The sequence below is a fragment of the Plecotus auritus genome (assembly GCF_963455305.1).
Source record: "Plecotus auritus genome assembly, chromosome: 2".
NCBI classification, from domain to species: domain Eukaryota; kingdom Metazoa; phylum Chordata; class Mammalia; order Chiroptera; family Vespertilionidae; genus Plecotus; species Plecotus auritus.
The window spans coordinates 48236595-48249959 of NC_137771.1; the positions used below are offsets into that span (position 1 = coordinate 48236595).

General features: G+C 38.8%; 1 protein-coding gene across 9 annotated transcripts in view; it reads left to right on the top strand.

Annotated features, from left to right (window-relative positions):
* LEPR (leptin receptor) overlaps positions 1-13365 on the top strand; it is an 82901-nt gene that overhangs the window by 16614 nt on the left and 52922 nt on the right. For 8 of the 9 annotated variants that reach the window (XR_013960007.1, XM_080657540.1, XM_080657543.1 and 5 more), the window contains exon 2: positions 4737-4796. Coding sequence is in view for 8 of the 9 variants with exons in the window: in XM_080657540.1 (XP_080513666.1) it covers positions 4757-4796 (40 nt within the window). In the remaining variant the exon portion in view is untranslated. Of the gene's footprint in view, positions 1-4720; positions 4797-13365 lie in introns of all 9 variants that reach the window. The other variant, XM_080657545.1, reaches the window with a different exon arrangement.

The following is a 13365-nucleotide window of genomic DNA, read 5'->3' on the forward strand; positions in this document are numbered from 1 at the left end:
ATAATGGCTGAAAAATTCCCTAGTCTGGTGAAGTAAAATGACACACCTGCCCAGGAAGAACAGAGATTTTCAATCAAGATGAACCTGAAGAGGCCCACACCAAGACACATCATAATTAAATTAGAAAGGTTAGAGATAAAGAGAAAATCTTAAGAACAGCAAGCAAAAGACAGTTACCTACAAGGGAGCTCTCACAAGGCTGTCAACTGATTTCTCAACAGATGCACTTCAGGCTAGAAGAGATTGAGAGATTGGCATGAAATATTCAAAGTGATAAATAACAAGGACCTACAACCAAAATGACTCTACCCAGCAAGACTACTATTTAAAATTGAAGGTGAAATAAGGGCTTTCCAGATAAGAAAAAGCTATTGAAGTTTGTAACCGCCAAACCAATAGTACAAGAAATGTTAATGGGTCTTCTTTAAGAATAAAAAAAAAAAAAAGAAGAGAGGGGAAATAGATATAAAGAATACAATGGCAATAAGTTAGTACTTATCAATATTTACTTTAAATGTAAATGGATTAAGTGCTCCAGTGAAAAGAATGGATAGCTGAATGGGTAAGAAAACATGACCCATATATATGCTATCTACAAGAGACCCACCTCAGAATGAAAGATACACACAGGCTGAAACCGGTTTGGCTCAGTGGATAGAGCATCAGCCTGCGGACTGAAGGGTCCCAGGTTCGATTCCGGTCAAGGGCACGTACCTTGGTTGTGAGCACATCCCCAGTAGGAGGTGTGCAGGAGGTGGCTGATCGATGTTTCTCTCTCATCGATGTTTCTAACTCTCTATCCCTCTCCTTTCCTCTCTGTAAAAAAATCAATAAAATGTATTTAAAAAAAAGGAAAGGTACATACAGATTTAAAGTAAAGGAATGGATGAAATATATATATATACACACACATACATATGTTTTTAAAAAATATATATTTTTATTGATTTCAGAGAGGAAGGGAGAGAAACATAGAAACATCAATGATGAGAGAGAATCATTGACTGGCTGTCTCCTGCATGCCTCACACTGGGGATCAAGCCCTCAACTTGGTCATGTGCCCTGACTGGGAATTGAACTGTGACTTCTTGGTTCATAGGTCAATGCTCAACCACTGAGCCATGCTGACCAGGCTGGGCAAATATATCTTATACAAAAGGAAACAAATAAAAAGCTGGAGTAGCAATACTTATATTAGACAAAATAGACTTCAAAACAAAGGCCATATCAGGAGACAAAGAAGGACATTACATAATGCGAAAGGGATAAGTACAACAAGAGAATATAACTCTTGTAAACTATATGCACCCAACATAAGAGCACCTAAATATATAAAGCAAATCTTGGTGAATATAAAGGTAGAGATTGACAGTAATACAGTCTTAGTAGGGGATTTTAATACACCATTTTCATCAATGGCTAGATCTTCAAGACAAAAAATCAGTAAGGAAACAGTGACCTCATATGACACATGAGACCAGATGAGTTTAATTGCTATCTTCAGAACATTGTACCCCAAAGCAGTAGAATATGCATTCTTTTCAAGTGCACATGGAACATTCTCTAGGATATACCCACATGTTAGAACAAAAACCATGTCTTAATACATTCAATAAGATTAAATCATATCAAGTACCTTCTCTGAGGACATTAGTATAAAACTATAAATCAATCACAAGAAAAAACTGAAAACACGCAAACACATGGTGGCTGAATAATGTTACTAAACAATAAATGGGTCAACAATGAAATCAAGGAAGAAATCAAAAGTTATCTTGAGAGAAATGGAAATGAACACACAACAATCCCAAATTTATGGGACACAGCAAAAGCAGTCCTTGAAGGGAAATTCATAGCAACGTAGGCCTACCTGAAGAAACAAGGAAAACCTCAAACAATCTAATCTTACACCTGAACAGAACTAGAAAAAGAACAACAAACAAAACCTAAAGTAATAGGAGGAAATAAAAAGGATTAGAGCAGACATAAATTGCATGGAGACTAAAAAAAAATACAAAAGATTAGCGAAACAAAGAGCTAGTTCTTTGAAAGATAAACAAGATTGACAACCTTTAACCAGACTCAAGGGGGAAAAAAGGGAAAGGATTCAAATAAAATCATAAATGAAGGAGAATAACTGACACCACAGAAATACAAAAGATTGTAAGAAAATATCATGAAGAACTTATATATGTCAGGGCTTACTTGGGCCAGCTGAGGCCTGGGGCTGGGGCTCAGGATTCACTCCTACTGCTCTGGGCAGGCACCGCTATGGTATTTCTAAGGTGATGATGCGTACAGCAACTTTCTTTGGAGCAAGTGGAAACACCTACGAATCCAATGGTGACCTTGCTCTCTGGATGCCAGAACATCAGGTCAGAAGTTGAGATTTCCACTATTAAGAAACAATGGAAAGAGCTGCAGCTGGTGTGATGCCACCAGCTTACTTTGGAGAATAATTCTGGGAAGATTACATCTTGCCATTCACTAATTCACTCATTCATTCAGTTAGAATATATTGAGCACTTGCTATAGAGACAGGTTTCTATGTATAAAGGATATAATAATGAAAAGGAAATAGTAAAAAAAAAAATCTGTTGGTCTGGTGGAGTTTACACCCTAGTAGAGAGGGTTAGACAATAAACAAGAAAAATAGAAAATCATATTCATATTATTATTAAGTAATAAGGAGAAAAAATTAAGCAGAACAGCAGATATGACATATTGGGGTGGGGAAGGTGTTGAAATTTTAGTAGGTGGGTCAGGGAAGGCTCCTCAGAGAAGGTGACTTGAGCAAAGAGGAGAGCAGTGGTTATGAGATCAGTGAAGCAACAGAGATCCAGGACCTTGTAGTTCTGTTGGGGAGTACTGCAGTACTTTGGAAAAGAGAGACATGATCTGTCCTATGTGTTCACAAGACCACTCTGGCTGTTGCATGAAGAATATATTGAATTGGGGGGCAAGGGCAGCAAGCAGCAGGGAGACCAATTAAGAGGCTCTTCCGATCTTCCAGGGAAGAGATAATGGTAGCTTAGAATGGGGTACTGGTAATGGAGAGAGTGAGAAATTGAATTTTGAAATTCCCATGAAAGTCTGCCACTGTTTGAATGTTACCTGTTAGGCGATGTTAAAGTTAGGCAAAATTGTTTTCTGATTTCAGTGTTAGGATTATTGTACATTTCCCTAAGCTGTTGCTCTCATTTTATTTTAAGTACTCTGAATTTTCAGTTGAGAAATTTAACCATAAGAAAGCATAAAGCAAATTAATAGGTCATCCTTAGGAAGTGAATTCCAATTAATAGCATTTTGTATATTAGACTTATTTTGGTCACTTTACTATTAGTTTCCCCTTTGCTTGACTTTCCCCCTCATGTTTAAAGATTTCTATCACTTTTATTCTGTGTTATTTTTGTTTTTATAAACCTTATACTCCTTTCTGGTACAATTTATGGTGCATATAAATATTTCTGTCTTTGAGTCTATTAAATGTACCATCTTTCACACTCTATGTCCTTTTCATACCTGTGATTGTTTCTTTGTTATATAAGAGCAAAACCTGATTGCAAGATTTCAAGCCATATGAATAGTTTGTGTTTTTCATGGAACATTAAATAAAAGAATGGCTGGCTTATGTAAGGAAAAACAACTGATCTACTTTGTCATTTAACTCAGCAGATAATATTCAGTTGAGTTAAAAGTGAGTCAAATTAATTGTTGGACTGAATGATTAGTCACTAGTCAGTTCATTTGAAACACTTAGCCTAGTGATATGTTTATCTATGACACATTCTGATTATGAAACTTGTCCTTGGGTTTATTTAATGAGAAAATTTTGTGTCAAAAACAGGTAGCATTAAAAAAAAACTAGGAAAAATTTGCACACATTTCATAGGATTAAATAATGAGGATTTCAAACTGAACCCTTTTTTAGAAATCCTAAATAAATATTGTAATGTCAGTGTATAAATAACTCAAATTCTTATGAAAAACGAATTGTCTGAAAAACAAATTTACCAGACTACAAAATGTTTATACACATCTATTTTCTTCCCAAGAGTTATTAAGTTGTAAACGAAACAAACATGTCTTTCTGTTTACTCATCACATGGTACCAATTCTCAGATATGACTCATGAGGCATGTATCTCATTTAATATTTTATAATGTTATTTGTGGTAAAGATGTAATTTCTGTTTTCACATAAAATCACCCAGAATTATGGGAAGCTCAGAGAGTGACTGGAGAGATCATCCATCTGATTTGTAGATGAGGAACCTGAGGTCTAGAGTGTTGGAAGTCCCAAGTCCTATAGCTGATTTGTAAAAGAGCCTAGATTGACACCTAAGACTCCTGACACCTAACCCAGGGCTTTTCACCTCAGATTAACTTACATGTGGTGAACTGAATCACCACTTTGAGATTAAACAAAAATTGGGCCCTGGCTGGTTTAGTTCAGTGGCTAGAACATTAGCCCACAGATGGAAGGGTTCCAGATTCAATTCTGGTCAAGGGCACATACCTCAGTTGCAGGCTCCATTCCCCACCCTGGTCAGAGCAGTGAGGGGGGCAACCAATTGATTATGTCATATATGAATATGTGGCATATTTTAACTATGTAAGATAGCATGTGCACAGGAATATATCTATAATACAGTTGTCCTTTAATATGAAACACTTCCCTGATATTGATTCAGAGTATTATTGATGATTAAAATATAAAGATTTACTGTTTTTCAGGTGTTCTTCTCTGAAGTAAGATGGCTTGTCAAAAATTCTGTATGGCTTTGTTACAGTGGGGTAAGTTATTTGTCTTTTCCTACCACTTAAAAATCATTTCTATTTTTCAATTACAGTTGAAATACATTATTATATTAGTTTCAGGTGTATACCCCAGTGATTAGACATTACCTAACTTACTAAGTGATTATCCTGATAAATCTTTCACCCATCTGACACCATACATAGTTATTAGAATACTAATGACTATACTAGGGGCCTAGTGCACAAATTTGTGCACCTTGAAAGGAACTGTGGGCTGCGAGGCTGCAGTGGGCACAGGTTCGGTTCTTGGCCCATCCTCTGCACCCCCGCCTGGCCACTCCCGCCGTGGCCCACAGTCCCTTGTCTGCTGGCAGCCTGGCTCCTGCTGCCGCAGCTCTCATGTGCTGACGCGCCGGCCCCAGCCCTGCTTGCACCTGCTGATGGCGTGGAGCTATTAGGGCCAGCACCAGCAGCGGGTGTGAGTGGCTGCTGCTGCCCTGATTGCCACTCAGGAGCAGGGAGAGGTAGAGAAGCCCTGAGGGGTGATCGGGGCTGGCAGCCGCTGCTTGCACCCACTGACGGAACCAAGCTATCTGGGCTGGTGCTGGGCACCAGCAGTGGGTGCAAGCAGCAGCTCTGGTGCCAGCAGGTGTGAGCTCTGGGCCGGACCATGGCACACGAGAGCAAAGAATTTTCACTAACCACCAGAGGTTCATCCTGATGACAGCGACCGGCTGCATGCCTTTATCTGGCAACCGGTTCACTTGCTCCACCATACCACCACAGCCAATGCCCACCATGTTCCACGCGTACCCCTGGTGGTCAGTGCACGTCATAGCGATCAGTTGATCAGTTGTTTGGTTGTTCCGTTGTTCAGTCTGTTTGCATGTTAGGGATATATATATATATATATATATGGATTCCCTATGCTGTACTTTATATCCCCACTGGAGGCCCAGTGCACAAATTCATGCACCAGTGGGGTCACTTGGCCTGGCCTGTAGGATCAGGCCAAAACCAGCTCTCCGACAGCCCCTGAGGGGTCCTGGATTGCAAGAGGGCACAGGCCAGGCCAAGGGACCCCACTGGTGCATGATCGAGGCTGGACAGGGACATGGGAGGTTGGCCAGCCAGGGAGGGATAGTGGGAGGGCTCCAGGGCATGTCCGGCCTGTCTTGCTCAGTCCCAATATGCCAGACCCCAGCAGCAAGCTAACCTACCAGTTGGAGCGTCTGCCCCCTGATGGTCAGTGCATGTCATAGTGACTTGTCAAGTGGTCGACTGTCTGCTCCCTAGTGGTCAGTGCACCATAGCAGTCAAGGGGCCTTAGCATATCATTAGCATAGTACGCTTTGATTGGTTGAATGGATGACTGGACCACCAGACATTTAGCATTTTAGGCTTTTATTATATAGGATGACTATTCTGTAACAAATAATTTGTACTATTTTTAAAAAAATAAATGTTTTTATTGATTTTAGAGAGAGAGGAAGGGAGAGGGAAAGAGAGATAGAAACATCAATGAGAGAGAAACATTGATTGGCTGCCTCCTGCATGCCCCTACTGGGGATTGAGTTCACAACCTGGGCATGTGCTCTGACCAGGAATCAAACCAAAGACCTCTTGGTATATGGGACAGCACTCAGCCAACTGAGCAATACCAGCTGGGCCCCATTTGTACTTCTTATTAAATGTCCATATGTAAGGTAGAGATTTTTCTGGAGATACTGTTTCCTATATTTGCTAAAAGAATTTTCTGTTTCCAGGTAGGAATTCTCATGCTCATGCTCACTTAATGAAAGTATAAGCATGAAAATGAAAACCTTTTATCCTTTTGCAAATGGTGTGAAAATGAACACTATTCCCAAACTCTTGAAAAGAACCTGATTTATATTCTACCAGAAATATAACACACATACACAGACACACACACACACACACACACACACACTTCATATTTATAGTTGCAAAAATGGAATTGGTCTCTGTATATTGCTCTGTGTTGGTTTTTTCAAAATACATTTTTATTGATTTCAGAGAGGAAGAGAGAGGGAGAGAAACACCAATTATGAGAGAGAATCATTAACTGGCTGCCTCCTGCATGCCCCCTACTGGGGATCAAGCCCGAAACCCAGGCATATTTCCTGATTAGGAGTTGAACCATGACTTCCTGGTTCATAGGTCAATGCTCAATCACTGAGCCACATTGGCGGGGCTGTTCTGTTTTTTGTTTTTGTTTTTTTCCTACTTAACAGCTTTTCAATTTACCATGCTTTTTTTTTTTTGGTATTTACTGATGTAATTATTTGTTTAATGATAGCATGACAATGAACTGTATAAATCTACCTTAAATTATTAATTTATTTGACCAACTCCCCATTAATAGAAATTTATTTTCTGTAACAAATAATGCTGCACTGAACTGTATATACATATATCTTTGTATATTTGGGAGAATATTTTTGTAGATTAATTTTTAAAGAGGGATGCTTATTTTGAGTACTGTGCACATCTTTTTATTTCAGAGAGGGAGAGAGAGAGAGAAACATCTATGTGAGAGTGAAACATTGATTGGCTACCTCCTGCACACCCCCTACTGGGGATCAAGCCTGTAACCTGGGCATGTGCCCTGACCAGGAATTGAACCAGCAATCCTTTGGTGCATGGGATGATGCCCAACTAACTGAACCACACTGGCCAGGGCAAGAGTTACTTTTAACTCAGCCATTTTGTCAAGTCTCTAACTTATTGGATGAGGCCCACCCACATTAGGTAGGCCAATCTGTTTTACTCAGTCTACTGATTCAAGTGTTAAGTTAATCTAGAAATATTCTCACAGACACACCTAGAATAATGTTTTACCAAATGTCTGAGTCCCTTGTAGGCCTCAACAAATTGACTCATAACATTAATTATTATAGCCCAAACACTTTATTATGCTTTGCAATTTTTCTCCTTGCCCATCATTTGCTTTTTAACTTTGTTTCCTTTCATAGCACAAAAATTTATATATTCATATGAATATTCACATATACACACATATATATTCTATATAACAAAAACCTAATATGCAAATCGACCAAACAGCGAAACAACCTATCGCTATGATGCGCACTGACCACCAGGGGACAGACGCTCAATGCAGAAGCTGCCCCCAGCCCGCAGGCCCCAGGCCAGTCAAGGCGGGTGTGAGTGGGGGCCCCCCGATCACCCTGCCAGTCGCCCCGCAGAGGGAGGTGACTAGCAGCGGTGGCGGCGGGGGGGCAAGGCCGGTGAGTGAGCAGCACCAGGCCAGCCAAGGCAGGTGCAAGCGATGGCCCTCCGTTGACTCCGCTGGTCGGCCCTGATCGCCAGCCAGCCTAGGGACACTACCCGTGCACGAATTTCATGCACCAGGCCTCTAGTGTGTATGTATATATATCAGATGACAGTCAAACTTTGCTTCTCTAATTAAAGGAGCGGTTTATGTGGTAATAATCTTTAAAATAAAAGACTATGACACAAAATGATGGGTTTATTCTTAAAATGGAATAGAGATGCCATTTGAAATTCTATTTTGCATTATTACTGATAAACAATAACAAATATCATATTATAACAGGATATAATCAAGGGATGGTATATACCTTAGAAATTTCCATCTTGAATACCACCAGAAGAATGCCTTCAGAAATTAAATGTATACTAGTCTTTCTCCTATCCATTGCAGGAATATCCTCAAGAGTAAGCTTACAGATGTACTTTTACTATCTTGAGATTTTTTTTAAATTTTTTTATTAAGGTATTATATGTATATATATCTTATCATTGCCCCCCCCACCCCACTCCCATACATGTACTCACCCCCCAATGTTTTGCATCCGTTGGTTACTCTTATATGCATGTATATAAGTCCTTCAGTTGATCTCTTATTTCCACCACCTCTCCCTAACCTTCCGCTGTAATTTGACAGTCTGTTTGATGCTTTACTGCCTCTGTATCTATCTTTTTGTTCATCAGTTTATACTGTTTTTCATTATCCCCAAATAAGTGAGATCATGTGGTATTTTTCTTTCATTGACTGGCTTATTTCACTTAGCATAATGTTCTCTAATTCCATCCAGGTGCCTACAAATGGTAATAATTCCTTCTTTTTTATGGCAGCATAGTATTCCATTGTGTAGATGTACCATAGTTTTCTGATCCAATCATCTGCTGACGGGCACCTAGGCTGTTTCCAAATCTTAGCTATTGCAAATTGTGCTGCTATGAACATAGGGGTGCATATATTCTTTCTGATTGGTGTTTCTAGTTTCTTAGGATATATTCCTAGGAGTGGGATTACTGGGTCAAATGGGAGTTCCATTTTCAGTTTTTTGAGGAAACTCCATACTGTTCTCCACAGTGGCTGCACCAGTCTGCATTCCCACCAGCAGTGCACGAGGGTTCCTTTTTCTCCGCATCCTCGCCAACACTTGTCGTTTGTTGATTTGTTGATGATAGCCATTCTGACAGGTGTGAGATGGTATTGCATTGTCGTTTTGATTTGCATCTCTCGGATAATTAGTGACTTTGAGCATGTTTTCATGTGTCTCTTGGCCTTCCTTCTGTCTTCTTTTGAAAAGATTCTATTTAGGTCCGTTGCCCATTTTTTTTATTGGATCATTTATCTTCCTTTTATTAAGTTGTATAAGCTGCCTGTAGATGTTGGAGATTAAACCTTTATCAGTGATAACATTTGCAAATACGTTCTCCCATACAGTGGGATTTCTTGTTGTTTTGTTGATGGTTTCTTTTGCTGTGAAAAAGCTTTTTATTTTGATGTAGTCCCATTTGTTTATTTTGTTTTTGGCTTCCGTTGCCCTAGGGGCAGTATCAGTGAAGAAGTTCTTTTGGCATATGTCTGAGATTTTGCTGCCTGTGGATTCCTCTAGTATTTTTATGGTTTCCCATCTTATATTTAAGTCCTGTATCCATTTTGAGTTTATTTTTGTGTATGGTGTAAGTTGGTGATCTAGTTTCATTTTTTGCATGTATCTGTCCAATTTTCCCAACACCATTTATTAAAGAGACTGTCTTGACTCCATTGTATGTTCATGCCTCCTTTGTCAAATATTAATTGCGCATAGTGGTTTGGGTCAATTTCTGGATTCTCTATTCTATTCCATTGATCTATGTCTGTTCTTGTGCCAGTACCAGGCTGTTTTGAGGACAGTGGCTTTGTAATACAGCTTGAAAAATGGTATTGAGATCCCTCCTACTTTATTCTTCTTTCTCAGGATTGCTGCAGCTATTCGGGGTCTTTTTTTTATCCCAGATGAGTTTTTGGAGAGTTCTTTCTAGGTCTGTGAAATATGCCATTGGTATTTTAATGGGGAGTGCATTGAATCTATAGATTGCTTTGCGTAGTATGGACATTTTAATGATGTTGATTCTACCAATCCATGAACATGGTATGTTCTTCCATCTGTTTACATCTTCCTCTATCTCTTTTTTCAGTGTCCTGTAGTTTTCCACATATAGGTCTTTTACCTCCTTGGTTAGGTTTATTCCTAAGTATCTTAATTTTTTTTTGGTGCAATGGTAAATGGGATTGCTTTTTTAGTCTCTCTTTCTGTAAGTTCACTATTGGTGTAGAGAAATGCCATAGATTTCTTGGCGTTAATTTTGTATCCTGCTACATTGCCGAATTCATTTATTAAGTCTGTTAGTTTTTTGATGGAGTCTTTCAGGTTTTTTATGTACAATATCATGTCATCTGCAAATAAGGACAGCTTTACTTCTTCTTTTCCAATTTGGATGCCTTTTATTTCTTCTTCTTGTCTAATTGCAATGGCTAATACTTCCAGTACTATGTTGAACAGGAGTGGTGAGAGTGGGCATCCCTGTCTTGTTCCTGTTCTTAGGGGAAATGGTTTTAGTTTTTGCCCATTGAGTATGATGTTAGCTGTGGGTTTATCATATGTAGCTTTTATTATGTTGAGGTATGATCCTTCTATTCCCACCTTGTTGAGAGTTTTTATCAAGAAAGGGTGTTGGATTTTGTCAAATGCTTTTTCTGCATCAATTGATATGACTATGTGATTTTTATCTCTCAATTTGTTTATGTGATGTATCACATTTATTGATTTGTGGATATTGTACCATCCTTGCATTCCTGGGATAAACCCTACTTGGTCATGGTGTATGATCTTTCTGATGTACTGCTGGATCCGATTTGCTAGAATTTTGTTGAGGATTTTGGCATCTACGTTCATGAGGGATATTGGCCTGTAATTTTCCTTCATTGTGTTGTCTTTATCTGGTTTTGGTATTAGGGTGATGCTGGCTTCATAGAAGGAGCTTGGAAGTATTCCTTCCTCTTGAATTTTTTGGAATAGTCTGAGGAAGATAGGTTTTAGTTCTTCCTTGAATGTTTGGTTAAACTCTCCTGTGAAGCCATCTGGCCCTGGGCTTTTGTTTGCCGGAAGCTTTTTGATGACTGCTTTAATTTCTTCCATATGTACTGACATATTGAGCTGTTTAGATTCTTCCTGATTGAGTTTTGGAAGGTTATATTTTTCTAGGAATATGTCCATTTCCTCCAGGTTGTCCAGTTTGTTGGAATAGAGTTGTTCGTAGTATTTTTTAACAATCCTTTGTATTTCGGCGGGATCTGTTGTTATTTCACCTCTTTCATTTCTGATTTTGTTTATTTGGGTCCTCTCTCTTTGCTTCTTGGTGAGCCTGGCTAGAGGTTCATCAATCTTGTTTATCCTTTCAAAGAACCAGCTCTTGGTTTTGTTGATCTTTTGTATTATTTCTTTGGTCTCTAGGTCATTTATCTCTGCTCTGGTCTTTATTATTTCCTTCCTTCTGCTTACACTGGGCTTTTCTTGTTGCTCTTTTTCTAACTCTTTGAGTTGTTGGGTTAGGTAATTTATTACCATTGTTTCTTGTTTTTTGCAGTAGGCTTGTAGAGCTATGAACTTCCCTCTCAAGACTGCTTTTGTTGTGTCCCATAGATTTTGGATTGTAGTGTTTTCATTGTCATTTGTTGCCATGATGTTTTTTATTTCTTCCTTGATCTCTCTGGTAACCCAATCATTGTTTAATAGCATGCTGTTTAGTCTCCATGTGTTTGATTTCTTTGGGTTGTTTTTATTGTAGTTGATTTCCAGTTTTATGCCACTGTGGTCTGAGAAGATGCTTGATATGATTTTTATCTTCTTGAATTTGAAGAGACTTTGCCTATGTCCCAATATATGGTCTATCTTTGAAAATGACCCATGTGCACTCGAGAAGAATGTATATTCTGTGGCTTTGGGGTGAAATGTTCTGAAGATGTCAATTAATTCCATCTGGTCTAGTGAGTCATTTAGGATTGATGTTTCTTTGCTGATGTTTTGTTTAGAGGATTTGTCCAATGGTGATAGTGGGGTATTAAAGTCTCCTACTATGATTGTATTGCTGTCAATCTCTCCCTTGATATCCTCCAGGAGTTTTTTTATGTATTTGGGTGCTCCTGTATTGGGTGCATATATGTTTACCAGAGTTATTTCTTCTTGTTGGATTGCTCCCTTTAGTATTATGAAATGGCCTTCCTTATCTCTTGTTATGTCCTTCAGTTTGAGATCTAATTTTTCAGAAATAAGTATTGCTACCCCAGCTTTTTTTTCAGTTCCATTTGCCTGGAAAACCTTTTTCCATCCCTTCACCCTCAGTCTGTGTGCGTCTTTTTTTCTGAGGTGGGTTTCTTGTAGACAGCAGATATATGGGTGGTGTTTTCTTATCCAATCCGTTACCCTATGTCTTTTGATTGGGGCATTTAATCCATTTACATTTAAAGTTGTTATTGATAGGAACTTATTTGTCGCCATTCCTATTCTTTACCCCTGTGTTACTTCTTCGCTTCCTGTTTCTTTCTTTCTTTTTTTTTTTTTTTTTTTTTTTTTTTTTTTTTTTTTTACAGCAGACCCTTTAGCATTTCTTGCATTGCTGGTTTGGTGGTAATAAATTCCCTTAGTCCTTTTTTGTCTGTGAAGCTCCTGATTTCACCTTCAATTTTGATTGACAGCCTTGCTGGGTACAGTATTCTTGGATTCAGACCCTTCCTTTGCGTGACTTTGTATATTTCATTCCATTCCCTTCTGGCCTGATGAGTTTCTGTTGAGAAATAAGTTGCTAGTCTGATGGGGGTTCCTTTGTATGTAACTTTCTGTCTCTCTCTTGCTGCTTTTAAGATTCTTACTTTGTCGTTGGTGTTTGCCAATTTAATTATAATGTGCCTTGGCATCGGTCTTTTGGGGTTCATTTTGCTTGGGACTCTGTGAGCTTCTTGGATTTGTGTGGGTTTTTTCTTCCCTATATCAGGGAAATTTTCTGTCATTATTTCTTCAAAGAGGTTTTCTATTCCTTGCTCAGCTTCCTTTCCTTCTGGAACCCCTATTATGCGGATGTTGTTTTGTTTCCTGTTGTCCCAAAGTTCCCTTAGACTCTCCTCCTGCCTTTTAATTTTTTTTTCTAGAAGTTGCTCTACTTGGGTATTTTTTTCCATCTTGTCTTCTAGCTCACTGATGCGATCCTCTGCTTCTTCTAGTCTACTCTTGATGCTTTCTATTGAGTTCTTTACAGCAGCGATGTCATT